This window comes from Stegostoma tigrinum, chromosome 4 (assembly GCF_030684315.1).
Source record: "Stegostoma tigrinum isolate sSteTig4 chromosome 4, sSteTig4.hap1, whole genome shotgun sequence".
NCBI classification, from domain to species: Eukaryota; Metazoa; Chordata; class Chondrichthyes; order Orectolobiformes; family Stegostomatidae; genus Stegostoma; species Stegostoma tigrinum.
Window position 1 is genome coordinate 102781017 of NC_081357.1, and position 27511 is coordinate 102808527.

The 27511-nt window shown below is 39.7% G+C and overlaps 1 protein-coding gene across 1 annotated transcript in view; it reads right to left on the reverse strand.

The window, feature by feature from the left end:
- Positions 1 to 27511, reverse strand: part of LOC125452488 (CUB and sushi domain-containing protein 1-like) — a 2230063-nt gene that overhangs the window by 76824 nt on the left and 2125728 nt on the right. The window contains exon 58 of the mRNA XM_048530978.2: positions 19983 to 20156. Coding sequence (XP_048386935.1) covers positions 19983 to 20156 — 174 coding nt within the window. The remainder of the gene's footprint in view (positions 1 to 19982; positions 20157 to 27511) is intronic.

Genomic DNA, 27511 nt, shown 5'->3' on the forward strand with positions numbered 1-27511 from the left:
AAAATGAGGATAGTAGTTATTGTTTTCATCTTTTGCTAATGTGAATTAAATTGAAGTATCCATACACATATCAATGTGGCGTGTTGAACTTCTGTGTTAACAACAGTATGATGCCTGTAATGTCATCATCAGTGGCAGTCTGAGGTAACGATTACTTAATGAATTCAGTGTGAGATTCTATTGCACTTGCTAAACTTCTCTCCAGTACAGTTGTGAATCAGAGATTGGAGATCATACATTCGAGTGTGCTAAATTAGCTGATCTTCGCAAGAATATAAGAAACGGAAGTAGGCTATTTGATACTTCAAGCCCTCTCCACCATTCAATCCTGACTTTGTGCATCATTCCCATATCCTTAAATTCACTCAGTAACTGAATTTCTTTTGATCTATGTCTTGAACAGACACAGAAAATGAGACTTCATGACTCTCTGCTGCAGAGAATTCTGAAGATTCACAAATTTTCAAATGAAGAAATAGATGGGTCTTTATTCTAAAGCTTCAAACCCGTGTTCTCAGTTCCTCAGCTGTGGAACAAATTTTCTCAATGCCTATCCTGTCAATTTCCGTGTGAATTTTATACATTCCAATTCAATCAATTTTCATTCTACTCAACTCAGTATAGACCTTGTCTTCTCAAGCTCTCCTTATCAGAAATAAAAACCCCTCACACCACAAACCATTCTACTGACACTGAATCATACTGCCTCTTGGGTAAATGTGCCTTTAATTGGATAAGGGGACCAAAAGTGTATAATATACTCCAGATATAGCCTCTTTAGTGCCCTGTTTATTTAAACATTCAGTATTGCACATGGTCTTGGCAAAAAAGGAGGAAAAAATGTATTTTTTTGGTCCTTATAAATATATCTTAACACCCTGCTGGAAAGTGAGATAGATATACAAAACAGTTGAGAACAATGACATCAGGATTCAACATTGTTATGAGGACTACCTGGAAAAAAAGAGTTGCTTTCATTCGACACTCTGCATATCATCAAGCGATCCAAAATCAATCTGCAGTCAAAGCAGCATTTTCAAAGTGTATTTAGCTTTGAAGGAAATGCTTGATTCAATTTGAGCACAATATGCTCTGATGCACAGCAATGCTCTCTATATACCGGCGCAAAAAATTGTCCGTTTTGAGGCCCATTTTGGACTGGAAAATGGGGTGGGCAGGGCGGCATGTGTTCATACGTGAAAAATGTTTTTAAGGGGTCTACTTTCAACTAAAAGATAATGGCAGAATGCCATTTCTAAGAAGAAGTTAACAACTATGAGTATTTTCAACATTCAATATGTATTTATGAGCAGTCCTAAGCCATGGCAAGAAGTTGAGTTATCAGCTGTGGTTTCAAAGGTGTTCGGAAACCAGGAAAAAGGAAAGCAAAGGGAAGGGCATGTCACTGGATCATGTCATTCTGTTTGCTTCCAGCGTCTGGCCTAATGGATGGAGTAAGTGTTTATAAGTACTGTTTTAATGATTCATAAATTAAGATTCATGAGCGATTAAGGATATTTCAGTTAAAAGCAAGGGATCAATTTTCACACAAGATCAATCATCTCTCGCCCTCTGTTTTTCACACTTTGTTTGAGCTCCTCTCTTTCAGCCCTCCCTGTTTCTCCAACTCTGTTCAGAACACTCAATTTCTCGCACTCTGTTTCAGCCAATCTGTTTCTCACACTCTGTTTCTTCGAATATATACGGCAACAATGGTCATGCCTGTTTTAAGTGGTTTAATTGAAAAATAAATGTTGACCAGCAGTACTTGGTCTTCATTGAAATTGTGCCATGGGATTTTTTACATCCACTTTAAAGAAGGTAGGATTGTTGGTTTAACAAGTCAGGTGCCAATGACATTGTGGCTCTAACACGTCAGCCTAGATTTGTGCATTCAAGTCTCTGAAGTGGGACTTGAACATTCAACTTTTTGACCTAAAGCCAAGAGGTGCTACCAACGGAAACACAACTAACAGTGTGAGATAATATCTCAGTGACAGTAAATGTCAGGCTTAGGCATTAAGAATTGTCACTTGGGAAATATGTCAATTAGCTAAAAACGTTTGCAGAATTATCCTGATAAATAGAAATTGCAATGCAATGCTTTGTGAGATTTGACTGCCTGAGTGTATGACATACTGCACTGCGACAATTACAGAGTAATAGAGCTGTACAAGACAGAAATAAACCCTTCAGTCCAACGTCTCCATGCTCATCAGATATCCTAAAATGATCTAGTCCCATTTGCCAGCATTTGACCCATATCCCTTTAAACCCTCCACATTCATGTACCCATCCAGATAGTTTTTAAATGTTGTAATTGTACCAGCCTCCATCACTTCCTCTGGCAGCTCATTCCATACATGCACCACCCTCTGTATGAAAAAGTTGCCCCTTAAGTCCCTTTTAAATCTTTCCCCTCTCACCTTAAACCTGTGCCCTCTAGTTTTGGACTCCACTGCCCTGGGAAAAAAAAAGACTGGGCTACTTACCGTATCCATGTCCCTCATGATTTTATAAGCCTCTATAGGGTCACTCCCCAGCTTCTAACATTCCGAGGAAAGAAGGCACAGCCTATTCAGTCTTTCCTGATAGTTCAAGCCCTCCAATCCTGGCAATGTCTTTATAAATCTTTTCCAATCTCTTTCAAGTTTAACAGCATCTTTCCAAAGCAGGCAGACCAGAGTTGAAAGCTGTATTCTAAAAGTGGTCTAACTAATATCATAGACAGCTGCAAACTGGCGTCTCACCTCATATATTTGATGCAGTGACCAATGAAGACAAGCATGTCAAATGCTGTCTTCACTACTCTGTCTGTCTGTGACTCCACTTGCAGGGAACTACTCACTTGCACCCTCCTTTCTTCAACAATACACCCCAATGCACCGTCATTATCTGTATAAATCCTGCCCTGGTTTGACACACCAAAATGCAACACCTCACATTTATCTAAATTAATCTCCATCTGCAAAAGTTCTTCACTATACCACCAATTTTGGTGTCATCTGCAAACTTTATGATCATACCTCCTGTTTTCACAAACAATTCATTTATACAAATGATGAAAAGCAGTGGATTCAGCAATGAGCCTTGTGGCACACCGTTGGTTTCAGGCCCACATCCAAAAAGCAGCTCTCTACCACCACCCTTTTTCTCCTACCTTCAAGATAATTTTGTATCCAATTGGCTAGATCTCCTGGATTCCATGTGATCTAACCTTGCGCACCAGGCTATTATGCAAAACCTTGTCAAACACCTTGTGACGGCCGTACAAGCATCGTCTACTGCTCTGCCTTCACCAAATTTCTTTGTCACCTCTTCAATCAAGTGAGATATGATTTCCCACACACAAAGCCATGTTGACTATGCCTAACCTCTCCTTTCCTTTTCAAATGCATGTAAATCCTGTCCCTCAGAATCTCCTCCAACCACTCACCCACCACTGATGACAGGCTCATTAATCTATAGTTCCCTTGCTTTTCCTTATCACTGTTCTTAAATAAAGGTACCAAATTAGCCGCCAGCTTCTCACACCTCGCCTGTGGCTGTCAACGAGACAAATGTCTCAGCAAAGGGCCCAAAATCTCTCCCCCAGCTTCTCACATAGTTCTGGCATATACCTTTTCTGAAGGAGGGTCCTGAACCAAAATGTCAGCTTTCCTGTTCCTCTGATGATGCCTGGTCTGCTGTGTTCCTCCAGCTCCACACTGTATTATCTCTCTGGCATACACCTGATCAGGTCCTGGGAATTTATCCAACTTTATACATTTTATGATCTACAGCACCTCTTGTTCTGTAATATGGACACTTTTGAAGACATCATTTTTTATTTACTCAAGTTCCTAACTTCCATGTTCTTCTCCACAGTAAATACTGAAGTGAAATATTTGTTTAGTATTTCTCACGTCTCCCGTGGTTCCACGCATAGACAACCTTGTTAATCTTTCAGCAGCCCCAGTCTTTCCCTCGTTACTCTTTTGCCTTCAGTGTATTTGCAGAATCTCTTTGGTTTCTCCTTAAGTCTATTTGAAGGGCAATCTGAAGGCAGTGATTTTCTAATTTGGCTCTGTTAGCACAATTGCATAAATTACGATGCAAACAACTAGAGCTAAACTCTAGAAAATCCATAACTGCTCTGTCAGGAATTTGTGGGCTTAAATCATAGCAATCCTGGGTGCTGACATTCTAGAGATAACAGAGGAAATTTAGCATTTTGCAAGCCATCATGCTGTGGCAGTCAATTATCCATTTAGCAACTAAAAATTAAATGTTCAACAGAAACATAGAACCTACACACAAGATGACAGTGTAGTAGTGCCTTGCTTGCATTATTGTAATACAGGTTTGAGGTTGTAGTTAGCATTAGATTGATGAGTTAACAAATAGTATTCAAACTGGACTGAGTGGAAATGGGAGCATAAAGTGGATAACCCCCCGAAATGCATACAAAAGTCATGGTATGTGATTAACCAATGCCTCTCACTATGCTGTCAGCAGCACAGTAGATTAATTCATCACACATATTTGCGAGATGCACCAGTGGTATTCATCTGCTGTGTTAATACACAGCAGGTTTAATAGCCTGAGTAGCATAAAGATTATGAGCACTTATTAAATGGGGACGTAGCTTATGGCTCTGTCGGCGACAGTCATTACTCGAACTCTGAATCTGTGCTGTGATAGATTCAGGAATGGTGGCACACTTAAAAAGCTGCACCAAGATTTTAGACACAGCACTAGAGGACTTGGGATAGGAGATGGCGAGAAGCAGAAACTTTCCACATTTGTAAGACAAAACAGGAGGCTTTGTGAGAAGATATGGGGAAGGGTAACAGTGGCAATTGATATCTGGAGTATAGAAAAAGGATGAAACACAAGGAAATGTTTCATTATCCAACACAAGCTGTGAAGATAAGTAAGTTCAATCTTCAAAATGGTATATCCTGCCAACTTCACCATTAGCCTCGGTACCCTAACAGTGGATTCATTCACTGCTTTAATAATGATTTCACACTTACCAACATTCCATAGCAATCAATATTCAGGCTTTCAATCAAGTTTGTCTACCTCACTCTCAGCACTTGTTGCAAGTCTCATACCCAGACCTCAAAACTCACACATACACTAATGACTATTCAATCATAACAGACATATTGTCCAAATATATTGAACTAACATTCTTTCCTCTTTCTGATAGGTTGAGATGGAGTATTTAAGGGGGCACAGAAAAGAGCCAGAGGAGAACAAGCTTGGCTGCATATGTTAACCTCACACAGAAGTTAACCATCATGCTGAGGGGCACTCCTCAGGTCATGGCTGCTGGTATCTTCGAACTCACAAGTTTTAAATTGCGCAAACTTAGCTTTCTTACATTTACCTCTCCACTTGTCGTAACCTAATCCATTTTAATTTCAGATACTAAAGAATTGGAACATTCCCAATCAACGTAGGAAGAGGAAGAAGTCACAGGGGATGAAGAGCCATTATCAATTGAATTCACAGTCAAAATCCTTGGCATAGAGGTTTACACCATGCATACGTGTGAACAGTCATTCGAATCTGCAGATCCCTTGCAGTCTTTCCAAAAGATCCACAAAATAATATGAAATGGCAGTTGGAAGACAGCAAAATGTGGATCACATATGTGCAATGGAGTGGGAGCTTACTGGCTCACGGAAAATACTGCGCAAGGATAGGCAAGCTCTGCAGTGAGAATCAGACTTATCTATATGACTAACACCTGTGTTTAAGTACCAGTTTCCTTACCAACCTGATTAAAATCTCTTAAATATAATAAACTGCTGAGTATTAAGTAGCATTGCAATTTAGAAATATGCGTTGTTGCATGTTTCTTGCCTGTTAATGTCACATTCAGCTATTATTTTTATTTTTTAGCAAATGCAAATGCCTGAAGACAATTAGCCCACCATGTAGCAACAGAGGGGCAGTGCCTCAATAATGTGCAGCATTGTTTGTGCCTCTTCTCATGCACAAAGGGTTTGCACTAATGCCCCAACTGTGGAGGCCAGCCAAGAGTCCTGCTTGTCCTGAGCATACTTAGCAGGGACACTCTTGCCATGGGCGTTCAAAACAACCATTTGATAAACAGAATTTGAAATATCTGAAGAAATGCCTGAGGCCCAGCATATGTAAATTAAGAAGTAATTTGGTTTGAATTGGTTATATAAATTTGGGGGGCTCGTAGTCAGAGGAGTGTCTGTTTAATGAAGTTGATGTGGTGTATATGGATTTCAGCAAGGCGTTCGATAAGGCTCCCCACATAACATCATGGTTCCAGAACTCGATCCCTCTATTAATAAAAGCTAAAACACTGTATGCCTTCTTAACAGCCCTGTCAACCTGAGTGGCAACTTTCAAGGATCTGTGTACATGGACACCGAGATCTGTCTGCTCATCTACACTACTAAGAATCTTACCATTAGCCCTGTAGTTTGCCTTCTGGTTACTCCTACCAAAGTGCATCACCTCACACTTGTCTGCATTAAACTCCATTTGCCACCTCTCAGCCCAGCTCTGCAGCTTATCTATGTCTCTCTGCAACCTACAGCATCCTTCGTCACTATCCACAACTCTACCGAACTTGGTGTCATCTGTGAATTTACTAACCCATCCTTCTACACCCTCATCCAGTAGGCTATTGTACAAAATGCGGACGAATGGGATTGTGGGAGATATGGCAGTTTGGATCAGAAATTGGCTTGCTGAAAGCAGACAGAGGTTGGTGGTTGATGGGAAATGTTCTTCCTGGAGACCAGTTACTAGTGGTGTACCGCAGGGAGCGGTGTTGGGTCCAATGCTGTTTGTCATTTTTATAAATGGCCTTGGTGAGGGCGTAGAAGGATGGGTTAGTAAATTTGCAGACGACACTAAGGTCGGTGGAGTTGTGGATAGTGAAGAAAGATGTTGTAGGTTACAGAGAGACATAGATAAGCTGCAGATCAGGGCTGAGAGGTGGCAAATGGAGTTTAATGAGGACAAGTGTGAGGTGATGCACTTTGGTAGGAGTAACTGGAATGCAAAGTACTGGTCTAATGATAGGATTCTTGGTAGCGGAAATGAGCAGAGAGATCTCGGTGTCCATGTACACAGATCCTTGAAAGTTGCCACCCAGGTTGACAGGGCTGTTAAGAAGGCATACAGTGTTTTAGCTTTTATTAATAGAGGGATCGAGTTCCGGAACCATGAGGTTATGCTGCAGCTGTACAAAACTCTGGTGCGGCCACACTTGGAATATTGTGCACAGTTCTGGTCACCGCATTATAAGAAGGATGTGGAAGCTATGGAAAGGGTGCAGAGGAGATTTACTAGGATGCTGCCTGGTATGGAGGGAAGGTCTTACGAGGAAAGGCTGAGGGACTTGAGGCTGTTTTCATTGGAGAGAAGGAGGTTGAGAGGTGACTTAATTGAGACATATAAAATAATCAGAGGGTTAGATAGGGTGGATAGGGAGAGCCTTTTTCCTAGGATGGTGACGGCGAGCACGAGGGGGCATGGCTTTAAATTGAAGGGTCAAAGATATAGGACAGATGTCAGAGGTAGTTTCTTTACTCAGAGAGTAGTAAGGGAATGGAACGCTTTGCCTGAAACGGTAGTAGATTAGCCAACTTTAAGTACATTTAAGTCGTCATTGGACAAGCATATGGACGTACATGGAATAGTGTAGGTTAGATGGGCTTCAGATTGGTATGACAGGTCGGCACAACATCGAAGGCCGAAGGGCCTGTACTTTGCTGTAATGTTCTATGTTCTATGTTCTATGTAAGTGTGACTGACTGAAATAAAACTGTCACTTAAAAGTGTGAACTTGAATTCTGTTTGAATGCCATTGCCTTTTAGAGTTTAGCATTAGCAGCAGAAGATATTGGGTCAAAATAGGATGGTTTTGGGGGTATGACTCCCCTAATCCTGCTTTCTGAAAATGAGCCTTCTGATCAGTGGAAGAATGAAGTAACCAGGTATGTTTGGGTGACTTGTTTCGAAAAGATGAAGTAAAGTTTAACCTTCGTACTTTTGTTCACATACAGAGAGCTTTCTTTCCTTGGAGACTTATGACTTGAACCCAGATGAAAGTTTGGGCAGATTGTTAATTTACACTGATAAAATTTATCAACAAAGATGACCTATTGACTGATTATGAGGCATGATCAAATTTTGACAAATTTGGGAAAACAGTTCAGTACTATGGAAGAGTATATAATAGAATTATGCTTTTTCTGATGAAGGGTCTCGGCCTGAAACAATAGGTTTCGTGCTCCTAAGATGCTGCTTGACCTGCTGTGTTCATCCAGCTCTACAATTTGTTATCTCGGATTCTCCAGCATCTGCAGTTTCCATTATCTCTGACATAATAGAATTTACTTGATTGTATGCAAGACTGCAGAAGTTTAATTTGGCAGCACAGTCGTACAGTGGCAGTAATTCTGCCTCACAGGGCCACAAACTGGGTTTGATTCCAGCCTCGGGTGATTGTCTGTGTGGAGTCCGCACGTTCTCCCTGTGCCTGCGTGAGTTTCCTTCAGGTGCTCCAGTTTCCTCCCACACTCCAAAGATATAGAAGTTAGGCATATTGGCCAAGCTAAATTGCCTCGTAGTGTCTAGGAATGTGTAGGCTCGGTGGATCAGCAATGCGAAATGAGTGGTTAATGGGATAGGGTGGAGAGGGTATGGGGTTTGGGTAGACTGCTCTTGGGAGGGTCAGTGATAACTTGATGGACTGAATGGCCTTTTTCTGCACTGTAAGGATTCTCTGAAATTGACCAATCCATGTTGGCATTTAAGTGACTGAACTGTGTGAAAGCATCAAATTTGGACAAGCTTCTAGTTTTGTTGGGGGTTAAATTTGTTGATAAATACACACGACTAGTACAAATGCTAAAAAACTTCCCAGGAAAGCATTACTTCTCAGGATCATCCACAGCACAAAGGTGGTGATATGACATTGGAGGACATTATGTTAACAAATTGGGGAGACAATCAAGAGACAAGTCACAGGGGCCGGTACAAAAGGAGAACAGTAACTGATAGAAATGGGATCAGAAATGGTGTTGACAATTTTAAGAAGCTAAGAGCTGAGGGATTTAAAATAAATGAAAGATTCCCCACAAATCCTCAGGGTGTAGCAATTGATCTTGTCGGGGAAATTCAAAACACCCTTTAGCCATGAACTGTCCCAAAAGGCTTGAAAAAGTTTCCAAAGCCAAGTAAGAAATGGAGGAAGAGATAGTAGGAACTGCTGATGCTAAAGAAAATGATTTAACAGGTTGTAGAGCTGGATGAACACAGCAGGCCAAGCAGCATCAGAGGAGCAAGAAAGCTGATGTTTTGCTCTTCTGTTGCTGCTTGCCATGCTGTGTTCGTCCAGCTGTACACTTTGTTATCTAGGAAATGGAGGAAGAGGAAATACAGATTAGAGAGAGGTCATCGTAGTGTTGTTATAAAGCAGAGGTTGACCTCCCCTCTGAGAACTAAAATGAAAACACACAAACAGGAGCACCTTGCCCTATAATCTGTAAAAGAAGTGTAAAAAGTGGTGTAACCGACCTTTCAGCAACTTCTAGTTGTTAAATAAAATAAATCCCTGACATTCACTTTGCAATCAACAAGTAACAATTTATTTATCTAACTCTAACAATGAACAAATTAATTAAACTACTACCGAACCGAATATGTCCCATCTAACCCCCATATGTTTCTGAAAAAAGCAAGATTCTAACGGTATGCTGTTCCAATAAATACAAATCACACTGAAATAAAAATAAACAGAATTTATTCTCTTAAAATTACAGCCAGGTAGTGTCTTCCAGAGTGTTCTGTGCCTTATCTGATAACTCTTCTGTCAGGACTGCTTATTCTGTCGAGCCTTGTGTCAGGAATATTAGCTAGCTGTGCGATTGGTCCCATTGTTATTTAGATAGTGCTTTCTCTCAGATATAGAGGAGTTTGTGAGAGCCAGCAATTCCCTCTTGAGAACTGAGGGTTGTTAGCTCTGGTAGATGACAGTTAGCTCTGCTGCTTTGTCCAACTGCCCCCTTCTTTTTATACCCTTGATGACGTATCAATATTTCTCACAATATGATTAGTCTTACGTTGTCAAAACCATCAAATATAAATTTAGAGATAGTAGGAACTGCAGATGCTGGAGAAACTGAGATGACAAGGTGTCGAGCTGGATGAAGAAGGGTCTAGGCCCAAAATGTCATCCTTCCTGCTCCTTTGATGCTGCTTGGCCTGCCGTGTTCATCCAGCTCTACACCTTGTTGTCTCAGATATAAATTTAATTTGTTTTCAGTATCTAAGTGCCTGGTTCTAACTCTTTGGCTAAACTCAAAACTTGTTATCGTGGTAAAAACTGCCGCTTGGCCTGCTAACTGTATGGCCGTTTGAGGCAAATGTTTCAATTTGGGTGCTGTCTGTGTACTTGTAAACTTTCAAGCTGCTTCTCACAGACGTCCATTTTAAATCTCTAAGCATAGAAAAAGCACATCATCTTTTAAAGGGACCGGGCAATGCTTTCCCTCCATGCATTTTACAAACACCAAATTCTTAAATTCCAGCCTCCCAATCCACAAGTGCTCTACTTCACTTCACAATACTGGCCACAAGAAATTTCAGCCCAGTGATGAAAGTGTTGCCGAAAGAATCTTTCAAATGTGCAATATTAGATAATAGATGTATACCTACTGCGTTTGGAATAAACTGGATAAAATACCACCTAGATTCTCTGAGTAAAAAGGATCAGAGCAAAGGTAGCAAATATGAGAGTTCCAGAGATAATGGGAACTGCAGATGCTGGAGATTCCAAGATAATAAAATGTGAGGCTGGATGAACACAGCAGGCCAAGCAGCATCTCAGGAGCACAAAAGCTGACGTTTCGGGCCTAGACCCTTCATCAGAGATGCTGATGAAGGGTCTAGGCCCAAAACGTCAGCCTTTGTGCTCCTGAGATGCTGCTTGGCCTGCTGTGTTCATCCAGCCTCACATTTTATTATCTATTAAATATGAGAGTTCCACCAGGTTTGAATTTGGAGAGGAATACACGCTAAAATTGTTAACATGAGTGGTTATTCCTTTTTGAATCAAAAGAATCAATAATTTTCTTCGCTTGGGTGCAGGATCCAGTTAAAAACCCTGGTACTTTGTAGGCAATAAAGAAAGTCCTGGTTTTGACCACCAAGCTAGGATGAACTACAGATATCATAGTGAAAGTACCCCTGGGTAGCAGCAACCATAAAATGATTGAACTTGACATTCAGTTTAAGGGAGAGAAGTATGGGTAGAAGACCCTTATTTTCAAAATATGATGAAATGATGAAGGGCATGAAAATGGAGCTAGCAAAAATGAACTGGTGATTTAAGTTGAAGGATACGGAAATAGAAATCCACTGGCATACATTTAAGGGATATCCCAGAATGAACAGAATAGATACATTCCAACAAACAAGAAAAATTCTGCAAAATGAACATGACATCTGTGGTTAACAAGAATGGTCAAAGATTGGTGGCAGGTCAGAAGATTAGGCAGAATTTTAAAAAAAATGAAGGATTAATGGAAGATTATTGAAGAAGGAAAAATTAGAATATGGGAGAAAGTTATTTAAAGAAAAGGGAAGGGTGAGCAAAGTAACAAAAAAAACTACAGAAAATAAGTCTGGGGAATTAATAATGGAAGAAAACAAGACGACAGACAGATTGAGCCTAAGTCTTCACTGGAGAGGGTGCAACTAAAATACTAAATAAAAGTTAATGGCGAAGAGGTAACATTGACGCATGAAGAGGAGATTGGCTGGCTGATAGGTAGTTGAGTAGGAATAAATAGGTGTTTTTCAGGCTGGTACAATGTCACAAGTGTTTTGCTACACAAGTTGGTGTTGAGCGTTCGACACTTTGCAACTGAAAAAAATTATTTGGAAGAAGGGAGAGAAGGTCTGGCCACAAAACATGCTTATGACACAAAGGTTAGCAGGCAAGTGGACATAAGGAGCTTACAGAAGGATATAATTAAGTTATGTGAGAGTGCAAAGCAATGTGGGAAAGTGCAAAATTGTCCATTTTGACAAGACGAAAAAGAAGCTTATTATCTAAGTTGTGACAGCTTGCAGAATTCTGGGATGCAGACAGATCTGGGTGACCAAATGCAAAAGTCGCAGGAGATTAGTGCGCAGGTATGATAAGTAATCAGGAAAGCTAACAGAAGTTTATGTTTTATTGCAAGTGGAAATAAATGCAAGAGACAGGAGGTTACAGTTCAGATATTTGGTGCATCGGTGAGAATGTATCTGGAATACTCTGTCCAGTACTGGCAATGGCACTCATGGAAGGATGTTAGTGTACTGGAAGCAGTTCTGAGAAGGTTGATTAAATAAATACCTGGAATGAATGGATTGCCTTTAAGAACAGGCGAGGCCGACTCGGTCTGCACTCTTTGGGATTTTAAACAGTTAGACATGACTGAATTGAAACACGAGATCCTGTGGAACCTTAACTGGGGGAATGGGGAAAGGAATTTTTCTTTGTGAGAGAATCTATAACTAGGGTTCATTCTTTTAAAAAAAGGGGTGTCCTGTATAAGACTGGGATGAGGAAAAATAATCTTTCAGAAGGTTGAGAGTATTGAAATACATTTGCTCAAAAGGCAGTGGATGTAGAATCTCACGCTATTTTCAAGACAGAGGTTAGCTAATGTGAACTTGAATCCTGTTTAAATGCAGTTATCTTTTGGAGTGTAACATTTGCCACAAGAAGCTTGTCAGTGACTTCTTGTGTTTTGTATTCCTTGATCCAAAGGATGTCGGCTCATAGACTTGTTCAAGAAACTTGCTCCATCTGGGGAGAGAGGTCAAGGTAGAAGGTAGGCAGTAGGTGGATGACAAAAAAAAATCAATCATTGACTGGCTGTATGAGGTGCAGCATGGGTGTTTTCAGCCTCCTTGTGGGGTTTCATCAGTTGGTGGTTGTTTTGGATGTAATATTTGAAATGACAGGATGCCAAGGAAAAGTATTGAGTTGAACTTCCAGGTGACTATATACATTATTAATTAAATGTCAGCAAGGTGGTCAGATATATGAGATCATGACTGGATGCAATGTCATCTGCAACTCCAAAATTACATCAGCAGCTTCAATTAATGTTGGATGCCTCACCATCTTACCAGTCTGCACACAAACCAAGATCATTAGGCTTGCTAGTTGTATTTCTTACAGACATATTAATAAGAGTGGTGTGCCTTCATTTTGAGCTTGATTTGTAAACTTTAGGTGACCGATTTAGTCTTGATGAAGTTTAATGTGAATTGAGCAAGAAGTGGTTTAATAAATTACCAAAGGACTGAATGCAATTGGATTCATTATGCTATGATTTTACATTATACAATAAGGTACTTTGAATACAGGGGAATTTGACAGTATGGATTGTTGTTAAAATAAAACTAAACGGGCTTCAACTAGACACAAAAAAAAACTGTAAAAAGAGGACGTGGCTTCTGCAAACTGTTGGTCGTTGACAGAGGGACATGCTAAGGTGTGTGAAGAATTGTGGAGTATTAGGAGCTGGCAAGCAGTAAATGGAGTGGTAAGAACTCAAACTTCACAGCCAAATGGCAGGTGAGAGAAAGAACTTCAAGGGGACACAGAATTATTGAAATCTCTGCTTTGTCAACCCATACTTCCTCAAAATTAGCATGCCACCATTTTGAGTTTTGGGCTGTATGTACTTATAAACTACTTAAGAACAGCCAATGTGTAGAACTCCAAGAAGGAGGCTTTGATAATGACATTTACGAGAGAAATTTGGTCAAAGGAAACAAAAAGAGAGGCTAACAGAGACCAAATAATGTTTTATTTATCAAATTTAGGCAGCATGAACGTGCTGAAAGCTCAGAAATAGCGTAGAACAAGGAATCTTTTCTGTCTCTCAAAATTTGCCGTCTTGCTGGTCAAATTGCACAAGAAAATATCAGTTATTCAACTAGAGAAACCATTACAGATTTTGGATCTGGCCTCATGCGCAGCAAAAAGGAATTCAAGCAAAGGGCCCCAATAATAGAATGAGAAATGCCTGTACTGACTTGCTTCTTAGTATGTCTGGCTCTTAGTTCTTACCTCATTATTTGTAAGGGGTCTTCAGCAATAGCTTCGAATAAACTGACATTAAATCTCTTTCAGCAACAGCTTGGCTGTTTGTCCACCTTAACATGAACCATTTCAAACCAAAAGGGAACTTAATGAGCCGCATTTATTCTGTTCACTGACCATTTGGTGAATTTGTCAGGATGCCATGACAGGGATATGATTTGGTGTACTGTGATTTTAGACTATGGCAATAAATGTTTTCATGCATTAGTTTAAAACACAATACATTAAATTTGTTTCAGACTAGTGGAAACATAAGTTTAGGATTATATATGTGTTTGGCCCAAATTAAATATGTAACAAAATGACCCATTTAGAATTAACTGTGGGACTTCACTTCACGTATGAAATTGCCAAATATTGATTAAAAGGGTTTATTTGGGTACTTTGCTCATTTGAACAACAATCAGTTGGTTTAAATTTTAATATAATTATCATAGTCCGTCCCATACCTGTTGCTAAAATCACAATGGATAATTCTTCTTTTGTACAAGATTTTACTGATTTTTTCACCTTTAATGAACTCATATGACATTTCCCTCTTTGCTAGTTTTAGTAACTGTGTTAAAATAATTAATTAAAGACTAAAATTAATAAACAAAGAACAACATGGTATGTGTGGATAAACTTCTAAACAAAGTATATTAGATGGTCATTTTGTCTTTCATTCTTAAATAATGCATTAGTATATATGAAAATATGCTAATTAAAATATATAATTAGAATTCCATTCACATAACATGAAAAAAATTAGTTCGATCAATGTTACTTCTAAATTGAACAGCCAAAATTTCAAATGTCACAAGACTGACTGTTAATATCTCAAATACTGTCTATTTATAAAACACACATTTTGTTGCAGTTGCTAACAAAATTCTCAGTAGCAACATCAATTTTAAGCATAAACATTTCAATAATTCCTGAAGTTAAAAGCATCCTAACTGTAATACATTTAAGAATTATAATTTCTAAAAACATAACTGATCAAATTGCTGAAGGAAATACTTCAACAGGCAAAATGAGTGTCATAATCTTTAAGCCTCAATTCTGTTATTTCATTGTGTAATGTGCTTACTGCATGGTTGTCAAACAGTGTGTGTTAGTTCCCTGCAGCTCCACAGTCTTAATTGCATTCCGTTTCCAACAGCATCACAGACAGGAACCATCATAAAATGTGAAGGTTCCCATGTCAATAGTCACTGTGGCCAACTGTTGGTAATTGTCTGAACAGCTGTCCGATGACTTGGAAACATTGCTGCCACTTGTTGAGAACAGTGAGGAACAAAAGCACCTTGCTGGGTGATCACTGAGGTGGCTTCAGAATAAAGACAAGCTCCTGAATCACTGGCAGCATGCTTTGTATGTGTATTCTTAGTAATTACATCAGTCAACAAGGCAACATGCTGACCAATAACTCCCCTGTTGTTTCTTTTAAATTGCCAAGGAAGTGTAATTCCAGATCCCCATCAACACTCATTAAGTTAAATTATTATCTGTGTCGTTCAGCTGAATCCCCAAGTGAATATTATTAATTCTGTTGTTTTCAAGCTTTATAATTCCATTATTATTTTGTTTGGTCCATTGTGGTAAAAGACTGGTTTACAGCCTGCACAGCGTTTAATTTTAGAAAAGCAATCCCACCCAAAAAAATGTGATCTATTATAAAAGCTGAAAGTGCTAGAGAACTCCTGCAAGTCTGGCAGCTTTTGTGGAGACAGAAACAGAGTTACTGTTTCGAGTCCAATATAACTTCTCCAGATGCTGCCAGACCTGCACAGTTTCTCCAATATTTTCTGTTTGTATTTCAGATCTCCAGCATCAACTGTACTTTTATCTTGTGGAATGTTCTAATTTGGGATAAATGCTCTAACAATTTGTCTGCAATAACCTAAGTTGGAGATATTTTAAAACAAACTCTTGAACAGGATTCTTCTGTTTCTAATGATGTTGAATTATGCTGAGGTGTACTGCTGCGAATATTAATTACTGTCTAGCAGAATCAGCAAATGGTGCATACTCTATTGATGAGTCACCCTGACCCAACCACACGCAGCTACAAACTCTACGGGAAAAGTCCCTGGAGAATTACCTGTTGCTGGAAACTTAACAATTGTCATCCATTCTGGTAAGGGATACAAAGAGACAATTAACTAGCTCACTGTTAGCTTGGCTTTTTGATGTCAGTTGGCAAAATAAAGTAAAAATCTATATCGTGTATGGCACAGTTCCTTATTGAAGTGTTTTTTTTTCTCTTGAAACAGTCAAGTCTTCAATAGATAACGCTGTGTGGAACTGGAGAAACATAGCAAGCCAGGCAGCATCAGAGGAGCAGGAAAGCTGACGTTTCTGATCAGGACCCCTCTTCAGAAATGGGGAGGAGGAAGGGGGCTCTGAAATAAATAGAGAGCGGAGGGATGGGGCTGGTGAAGGTAGCTGGGATGGTGATAGATGTATGCAGGTTGGGAGTGGTGGGGATTGGTCAGTGAGGTGGGAGGAGCGGATAGGTGGGAGATAAGATGGACAGGTTGTGTCAGGTCAAGGAGGCGGGGATGAAAGGGAGGGCTGGTCAATAGGATGAGACCAGGGCCAGGGAGATTTTGAAATTGGTAAAATCCATGTTTAGGCCATTGGGCTGTAGGCTCCCAAGGGAGAATATGACTTGCTGCTCCTTCAGTTTGTGGGTGGTGTCATTGTGACACTGGAGGAGGCCCAGGACTTCAATAGCATTTTTTATGAGCTCTTGACAGTCACCATTAAAAGTGATGTAGGTTCTAATTCCCAGTACCAGTGTGAAAGTATTTGCTCTGAAAGTATCTGCATATGTATTCACATCTCTCAGTTACTTTTCATTGCTCTGTTTTAATCCTTAGAGCTTCTGGCAAGATTTAGATGGATCAATTTTTTCCAGTATTGTGGTTTAGGACTGGTCATTTGGCATACAAATTGAGAAATTAAATTGTCCCCATTCACACAGTCAGTCAAACTGCAAACACTGTGGGAGCTGGAATCCTACATTTTAAAAGAAAGCTTAATTCTGTTCTGAAGACGGGTCACTGCACCCGAAATGTTATCTCTGATTTCTCTCTACTGATGCTGCCAGGCCTGTTAAGCTTTTCCAGCAATTTCAGTTTTTGTTTCTGATTTCCAACATCTGCATTCCAGGTTGACTATATCCAGAAGCCGTAAACAGAGAGCAGGGCAAGAAGAATGACTTGATCACATAATTAAATATGCAGGAATACGCTCTCATCACACTTAATATAAAATTATTATTGAATTGTCCCATTAAAATGCTACTTTAGTATGCCAGTGCTCATTACAATTCCACACTTTCAATGTACAATTGTATTTAAGTTAATCCACAGCTTAGCACAGTTTCTATTTTTGTACACCCAGATTGTGTCGCCTAACCTACTAGAACTATCAACTCTATTCCATTTCTTTCCACTTAGAAACACAGGAACTAGGAGGAGGGCGAAGCCATTTAGTGCTGTGTGACTGTTTGCTCAGCCATTCAATATGATCATGGCTGATAATCTTTGTCTGCATGTTCCTAATTTCTCCCTATACACTCTGATGTTATTTAAATTGAAAAACAAAACTTCTCTTTTGAATATATTTAATGAGTTGGCCTCCAAGTCTCAAACAGTTTCCCATCTTTTGAGCTCAATATATCATCGACAAATATTTATACTTTAGCTTGTTCTTGAACATGCAGAATTGCAGGTGTTTGATTTTTTTCTTCATAAATCCAAAAAGTATTGTGTTTTTTCCCTGAAGCAAATAAGGACACTTTTCATCCATAATTCATTCTGAAAACAACTGGAATTTCTCATCTATCACTGTTGAAAGCTATTCTATTTGTATATAAAATCAGCATTTTGCTCTAATTTTAAAATAAAATCATGATAATAATTCAGGGCAGACAGACAGAATAAAACTGCTACTATATAGTGTCAAAAATTTTTTTTTTCTCTATGCCTATGAGACTACTTGCTGTTGGCTGTTTTATAAAGGCAAATGTAAAGAGAATAGAACAAACATTAAAATGCTTTCTGCGTGGGTACTTACACGCACCCTGATGTAATCACATACTCAGGGGTTTGGTCAGTTTATCCCGTTTACCGGTATTATTTAGAGCAAGAAGATTTTTGCATTTTTCTCAATGTACTGGATTAAGTAACAATTTCTCTGCATTTGACTGGCTTCTGGCATATTGAATCAGCTCTTGAAACACATTACTTTTCCAAAGTTAATTTTCACTGATATCACAACTTTTTGTGTTTATGCTGTAAATGATATTCTCTGTCACCTCACAGTCTTTGATCTCCTATTAGATCCTGCATCCTACTTCCTGTCATTCCAGTGATATTTCCCCAGTCCTCTCCCATTTGTTCCTCTTGAATCTGCCTGTCCTCTCTCTTCCCTTTCTAACTGGAAAAGAAACATCAGCCCCTTTCTACTTTTACCTTCATAGGAAATGTGCATTAAACATAGGAGGGATTTGAGGGTCCACAAGAGGATGTAGAGAAGATTCATTAGAATGCTTTGAAGAATGCAGAATTTTAGTTGCATGATTTGATTTGAGAAGTTGGCTTTGTTCTTCTTGCAGAAAGATGAGGAGAGATTTGGCCGAGATGTTCAAGACTATGGCAGGTTTAGATAAGTAAGGAAGTACAAAATCTCTTTATGTTCATTTTTCTGTATTTTTGATTGTGGACTAAAATGTGAAAAGTATTGCTTTAAAACCAAAGATTGTGAAAGGAATTATGGTCCTTTAAAAAAAAAGTTAATGAAACACAGTGTCAGTCATGTTTATACTGCTGCTTTGTCAAATAGTGGAAAAGGCTGTTTGTACATGGGCCAGTATCAGGGACTGTGTACTAAATGAAAATTGTCTTACAGGCTGCTGATTGTTTGTTGGGGTTTGATGACCAGCCCGACAACAACCGTTTGAATGGGTCCTGGGTGGCTGCATGGTTTGTGGATATGAACGATTTCACCAGAAGCCTTCAGACTGCTGCAAGGGCAAATGATGTGACTCTCTCTCCGGTAACATATCAACTCCCTGCAGAAAGCCACTTATTCTCCCTCAACAATTGTAGCATTGTGTGACTTTTAATTAATAACAAATAAAACCTGGCAGTTGGTATATCATTCATCTGTGCCTCTTGCAAAGAAACAAAAAGATCCTGGGCAAGAGAGATTGAAAAAGCAGAAAATTCTGGTTAGCAAAAGGGTCACCTTAGTCAACCATGTGAAGTGGGGCCACTGAATTATTCCCCCATTCTTGTTTCTTCACCCCACCCAATAACACCAACCTTTGTTATGTCTATGTGCATAAGTATGAGAGAGGCAGAATGACAGAGAGGGAGTGGGGAGTTAGGAGGTGGGGGTTTAGAGTTTAACTAATAGAGTTGTACATTTCACAGTTGTTTACCTGTGATTAGAATCTTTTTTTCTGTAACAGGCCATAGTACAGAAATCAAGTTTGTATTTCCTATTAGTTTGGGTCTCTTTAATAGATAAATTGGCAATTTGCACACTTTGATTTTTTTTAATATTTGAGAGACTCTGGGAAGAGTTGGGCTTGATTTCCAGTGTGTTACCCCAATAAGATGTGGCATAACAAAAAACTGTACCAATCAACCATAGTGCTAAGAAACAGCGTAATGGTTTTGACGAAAGCTGCAGGAGAAATGTAACTTTATAATCATTCATGTTAGCAAAGAAGGAGCATTTAATGTTGGCAGTCTCAGCTGGGTTCAAAGGCAGCCAGCCTGTATTGGAGGCAAAATGTCATTTCTATGTATTATGAAGCAATGCGTTGTACCTGAGCAATGGGGGAGAGAACCACTCCAGTGACCATCCTCTTGACAAATACGAGTATGATTTCCAATCAGAGTTCGAGCTCCAACACAAGAGTAGCGAACGAGGGAACCAAAGGTAAACTTGTCTCCAAATAGCTCACCATTTGCAGGGATATCTGGATGACCACAGGAAATAGCTGGAAAATAAAAAGATCTTTATCAGAGCTAGAGTCACTGGATTTGCTTTAAACAAGTAAAGGAACACGACTTTAAATGTTTTAAAACTTAACTAGTCTTCAAAATCTTGCAGGTATCCTTGCCAAAAGAAGGATAAGATACCTAAAATGTTTAAAAAATGATATTAATATCAGCCAACAAGGTATATCCTCAATACTGGAAAAGTCAGAAGCTATGTAAAATAGAAACAGTCCCATTAAATAATGAACTATTAACCAATGTCAACAGTTGCTTCTTGATTATGATGGTTAGTTGGGCTTAATTATAAAATATCTCAAAAATATTCTGGATATTCATTTTCCAAAAGCAAAAAAAAAACACTGTAGATGTTTGTACTCTCAGGCAAAACTAATGATAATTCAAAATATACATCTAGTCAATCAGATTCGTAGCATTTTTCATAACTAAAAAAATTGGGAATGGATAAAACTGTTCGGTTTTTAAGTTATGCTATGACAACAACGGATAAATACTTTAGTCTTGAAATTATCTTCCATCTAATTAGGCAGAAGTGGTAAATGCTTTCAAATGGTGGTGAATGCTTTCAAATAAAGTTCAAGATTGGTTAGAGTTCACACTTATGAAGAGGATTCATCAAAACAAAGTGATGAAGATAAATTGTTCAAAGTTGGAATGGATTCAAATACCAGAGTTAATAATCAGAATGCTGGGAGCACAAACTTCAATCAGATGCAAGAAGTTTCTCGTTCAAAGTGAATGCAAAAGTCACCATAGTCTGCTGTCCTGTTGAAGAGGTGGCCCGTGGTGAACTTATTCTAAGGATCATGATGTCTTAGGCGAGGGGCAATTAGGAAGTAGGGTCTTCATAGTTACCCTCATCAGTTCATAATTGAACCCATGCTATTGACATCATTCTGCATTGCAGACTAATTGTCCAGTGAATTGAGTTAACTATGTTGTGGAATAAATCACCAAGGAACGTTTTTAGAAAATTGATTATTATAGAGTCAAAGATACACATGAATTAATTTTTAGAGGGGAATGAGTCAAAAGAGATTTAGAAATTTGACAAAATTGCTGAAATAAACTATACGTTGAAAGCTTAATAGCTCATAATCATCAGGACAATTGACAATAAATACCAATGTAAAGGGAAAACAATATTTAGACTGTTTGAGATGAGAATGTTGATTGGTTCTAGTGTTTGAATGGACAATGTGCCAGATGGATGGTGACTTATAATTGACTGCTAAGCTTTGTTTAGATGATAAATGAGGCCAGTTGATGCTGATTGATCGAGGCATTGCCCTGAAAATGACGGTTGTCTCTTTGTTGCATTGAAACAAGCATAGTCTGTATATATGTTCTTCCCACTTGCAGAGAACAGAGCTCTGTTTATTAATATACATAGCCTCTGGTATGTGCCAATGTGTCAGACTGCAGGCTTGACTGTCAATCCTAAAGTTATAGAACATAGAACAATACAGCGCAGAACAGGCCCTTCGGCCCTCGACGTTGCACTGGCCTGTGAACTAATCTAAGCCCCTCCCCCTACACTATCCCATCATCATCCATCTGCTGATCCAAGGACTGTTTAAATGCCCCTAATGTAGCTGAGTTCACTACATTGGCAGTCAAGGCGTTCCACGCCCTTACCACTCTCTGAGTAAAGAACCTGCCTCTGACATCTGTCTTAAATCTATCACCCCTCAATTTGTAGCTATGACCCCTCAAACAGAGCTGACATCATCATCCTCGGAAAAAGACTCTCACTGTCCACCTTATCTAATTCTCTGATAATCTTGAATGTCTCTATTCAATCCCCTCTTAGCCTACTTCTCTCCAATGAGAACAGGCTCAAGTCCCTCAGCCTTTCGGCATAAGGCCTTCGCTCCAGATCAGGCAACATCCTGGTAAATCTCCTCTGCACCTTTTCCAATGCTTCCACATCCTTCCTGTAATGGGGCGAACACAACTGCCCGCAACATTCCAAGTGAGGCCGCATTAGCGTTTTGTACAGTTGTAGCATGACATCACAGCTCCGGAACTCAATCCCTCTACCAATAAAACCTAACACACTTTTAACAGCACTATCAGTGCTATTCTTTGCACACCCAAGGTTATTTAGTAAGTATTGTCCAATCACATAATCATATTTATTGTTAAATACTATGCTTTGAGTTTTGCTAGCAGAGGCCCGTTGGCTATGTTTGAGGCTATTTGAAGGGATCTGCCAGTCTTTGGTATGGTCTAAATATGCAACATTACATTTTCACTGAGTTTTCTAGTCACCACAGTCACCCTTGAGCACGCTAAGGATAGCTCCCTTCAGATTTTCAGGCTGGAATATTTTTAGTAAAAGTACATTCAGTGTGTTTGCCACATAAGTTGCTGGAATATATTGGAGATGTGACATTGGCGCAGTACGGTGCCACATGATTACATACCTGCACCCTTGATGGTATAGTTTCCAACCACGACAAGCTGCTTGCCTTTTCTGCAGTGGTAAAATGCAATGGAAGCCAAAAAGCCTGTGTGCCTCCAAAAAAGAACAAAGTAAGTGAGCACAAAGAAACAATGCTAAGAGCCGTAAGAAGCATCCAGTTTTGGTCGAGATGTATGCATGCCCCAGTGCACAAAGTTATTGAGAGAAGCATGCAAGTCATAGGCACGCCTATGTCCAAAGTGAAGTCCTGAAGGGATGTGAGACTTGGACCACGAGCATATGATGATGGGGCTGGTGGTTTAGTGGTTCCAACCTGCGTGGACAGAATATGGAGGAGAATGGTATCCATGGTGCATATAGCTACACTGTGGTGAAGACCGAGTTGGAAGAAGATAGGATCAAGAAAGCAGCAATCTGTTACAGCCAGCTAAGTTCTGTGCAGGGTGCTGGTGCCTTCCATTGAGAAAAATTGTAAGTAGCATACAAATGAGACAGGTTCGGTTAATAATAAAGTGAAAATGCAAGGAAATGAAATAGTTAATTAATAACAAGATTCTGAAATCACTCTTAAATCCTTGAGCAGAAAATTGGGAACTTATTTCTCTGTCTGAATTTCTCATTCATATTTTCCTAGCTTTCTCAACCATTGCTCAAGCTGCTTGAATGAGTGAAAAATTCTGTACTTTGGAGTTTTTAAAAATTTGTTCAAAAAATATGGGCATTGCTAGCTAAACCAGCATTTATTACCCATCCTTAATTATACAAAGGACAGTTAAGAATCGACAAAGATCCTGTGTCTGGAGTCACATGTAGGACAGACCAAGTAAAGATAGCAAATTTCCTTCTCTAAAGGACAGTCGTGAACCAGATGGATTTTTATAAGAATCAGCACTGGTTGGATCATTACCGTTCAACCAGATATTTTATTGATCCTGATTTTTTTCACCTGTTGAATGCAATCATATTTCAACATGTTAATCTTCAGACTTTAATTCTGTATCTTAAAAAATTATCTCCTCTGAGATGTTCAAACACCTATTATGTGTGGTCCATTTCTGACCTTGAATCTGTTAGGAAGTACTGTCACCACAGTGATAAAATAAGGACTATCAAGGTTCAACTTCTATCAGTTGATTTTTTTAATATCATGGGGTAATATGGTTTTAAACTTGCAGAGAAAACATTAATATTAGATGTCTGGAATGACCAGGTTGAGACAAGCTCATGAAACCAATGTGAGATCTACAAAAACAGTCTGAGCCAACATTAGCATTGAACAACTCAGTCTGGCATGAAGAATCCTTTGTTGTCTGTTTTTGGTTACACATTTCTGGAAGTTTCACTTATCGGAAATTAAGTCGCCTGTAGATTATTCAACCTGAAAAATAATGAAGCCAGATATGGGAATACACAAGTGAGCTGTTTTCCATGCAAATAGCTTTTGGGCAAAGGAAAGGAAAATTGATTTGTAACAGCAAAAACTAGAAAACACATACAGTCTCTTTCTCTCTCACTCTCGTCACCTGCTTCTCAATGTTGCAAGTCAACAATGACTATAAAACAAATTGGAGAAATTTCAATCAATTAATAGGGCAGCACGCTGGCTCAGTGGTTAGCACTGCAGCTTCACAACACTAGGGACCCGGGTTCGATTTTAGCCTCGGGTGACTGTGTGGAGCGTGCACATTCTCCCCGTGTCTGCGTGGGTTTCCTCTGGGTGCTCTGGTTTCCTCCCACAGTCCAAAGATGTGCAGGCTAGCTGGATTAGCCATGAGAAATTACCCGTCGTGTTCAGGGGTGTGTGGGTTATAGGGATGTGGGGTCTGGGTGGGATGCTTCAAGGGGTAGTGTAGACTTGTTGGGCTGAAGGGCCTGTTTCCACACTCTAGGTAATCTAATCAAGAGCACTAGCATTCTATAAATTTTGCTGTTGCTGCAGCTAAGGATACAGTTTATCAAATAAAGAACTGCAGTCTTGCATTGCACTTAAAACAATTTAAGGACCCCAAGAGCTTTTTAAACTGCATATTCCTTGTCTTCCTATAAAAGTCGACACTCTCCCCGTTTTAAACTTTGCTAATGATTATGTGTATTTGATGTGGTATTTTGTTATTATTCCTGGAGTCACTAAGTAATAAAACACATATTTCTTTCAATGAGGAAAACAATTTTACAATTGACGCCTCTTAATTTTACAAATAATCCAGTTAATTAACATGTGATTCAGTGCTGCGTTGAAAAGAAATTGAAATTTTTGTTTCAACTTATCAAGGGATTGTAAAGAGGGGATTCACACTTTTTACCTAATTAATATTTAATTCCCACCTTTTTATTCTCAATCTGTTTACCATTTCTTTTTGCAGTAAATCTGTCTTGAATCTGTAGAATTTCAATACAATTTGTAATCTTCTTAAAACTTATATTCTTCCTTTCATCAATTGTATTTAAAGTTATGGTGCTGTGACATTTGGTAGAATGTAGTACAAATATCGTAGTAATTCTTTTTTGCCTGCCAGTATTTTCACTCTGTGTTGTTGCAGCACTGTATTAAATTCTTCTAATAAAGTTTTTAAATTTCAGAAGACAATAAAACCAGATGGACAGAATTGGTGTGTCCTCTCCGCTGCAGTGTATATTACAATAGGGTTGATTGTTGTAATCACAAATACACAATAAAAGAACTAACAACTTCAGCTAATTTCTCTTTGTCCAAGTGGACATGGGGTAGTGACAGCAAAGTATATCTTGCAAATTCTGTCCATGCCTCACTGGTCTGTGATAGTTTTGATGGATCTTCCCGAATTGCTGTTGTTCTGCCACAAGGGTGTTACTTAAGGAATATGAAGACTTTCAATTAGTGACTTCAAAGGACACAGGTACGTGTCACGGTCTGGACAATGTGTGCCTTGAAGGGGGAGCTCAATATTATTATGATGTTGATACTTTTTGGTATATTTTGTGGTAGAGTTTGTGTGAGGAAATATTAACTGCTGTATGCTATTTTATTAGCTCACTAGCAGGATTGCAATGGGCAGCAGAAAGTGGGGAATCCATTTTTTAAAAGAAAAACAAGCAAGAATGGGTAGGACTCTAATCTTCAGTTGTAACTCTCTATTAGAAAAATGATACAGAGGGCAATGCTGCTCACACCCATAACGGTCCAGACATAAGAAGTACGAGCAATTGAGCAACAGATCAGAAGCACCAATAACCACTTACCTATTTGCCAGGCAGCAGCAATCATTAAGCAATCTATTTTTAACAAAAGCCACATGAGACTCAAGGTGTTTTACACTTTTTGATTTATATTGGCTGTAGCCAAACTCTTAACTGCTGCAGAATAAACTTCACAAGTGTTTACAGGCAACCAGTCAGGTTTTGAAATGATTACCCCATTGGTTTTGCTGACACTCATCACTGAAGTTTTGTGGCTGGTAAGCAGAGTTCTCCATATGTAGCCCAGGTCTCTCCTCCAGAGACCGGAGAGTAATATGCAAGGAAAAAGTAATACAGTGGTTTTATTAAATGTTGCTCCAGAGCAGGTGCCAGGTCAGACCACCATTTGTGGTTGAGCTGAACACGAATGATTTGCCTCCTTCACTACATTGTACTTTGATTGTGGGTACAACTGCCTTACAGAGTTAGCTAATCAAAACTAACAATGAAACCAAGTCCTATTACCACTGACCTTCAGAACCAAATAAGTGCTGTATATGTAATCACATGTTACCTGTTTGCTAAAGCTGGTGGAAAACGAATATATACCACAATCATGAAAGTGGCAAAAGTTGAATTGAAGCCTTGACCTTCTTCAAGTTACTTTTGCCAAGATCGTTATTGTTTTTGTATCAGAGTTTCACTGAGAGCAAATAGACTTACTCCTCAAAGCATACTGCCAGAATTTAAGAGATAATGGGAACTGCAGATGCTGGAGAAACTGAAATAACAAAGTGTGGAGCTGGATGAACACAGCAGGCCAAGCAGCATCTTAGGAGCACAAAAGCTGACGTTTTGGGCCTAGAACCTTCATCAGAAAAAGGGAAGGGGGAGAGGGTTCTGAAATAAATAGGGAGAGAGGGGGAGGCGGATCGAAGATGGATAGAGAAGATAAGTGGAGAGGAGACAGACAAGTTAAAGAGACGGGGATGGAGCCTGTAGAGGTGAGTGTAGGTGGGGAGGTAGGGAGGGAGTAGATCAGTCCAGGGAGGATGGACAGGTCAACAGGGCGGGGTGAGGTTAGGAGGTAGGAAATGGGGGTGTGGCTTGAGGTGGGAGGAGGGGATAGGTGAGAGGAAGAAGGCGGGGACGAGCTGGGCTGGCTTTGGGATGCAGTGGGGGGAGGGGAGAATTTGAAGCTTGTGAAATCCACATTGATACCATTGGGCTGCAGGGTTCCCAAGCGGAATATGAGTTGCTGTTCCTGCAATTTTAGGGTGGTAGCGTTGTGGCAGTGTAGGAAGCCCAGGATGGACATGCCATCTAAGGAATAGGAGGAGGAGTTGAAATGGTTTGCAACTGGGAGGTGCAGTTGTTTATTGTGAACCGAGCGTAGGTGTTCTGCAAAACGGTCCCCAAGCCTCCACTAGGTTTCTCCAATGTAGAGGAGGCCACATCTGGAACAGCAGATACATTACACCACAATGGCAGATGTGCAGGTGAACATCTGCTTGATGTGGAAAGTCATCTTGTGGCCTGGGATGGGGGTGAGGGGGGAGGTATGGGGGTAAGTGCAGCACTTCCTGTGGTTTCAGGGGAAAGTGCCCGTGACATCCTCCGACACTCTCGCCATCCACTGCATCATCCTCTGGCACTTCTGCCACCTGCAATCCAACCCCACCACCAAAGACATCTTTACATCCCCACCCTTGTCTGATTTTCAGAGGGACCGCTCTCTCCATGGCTCCCTTG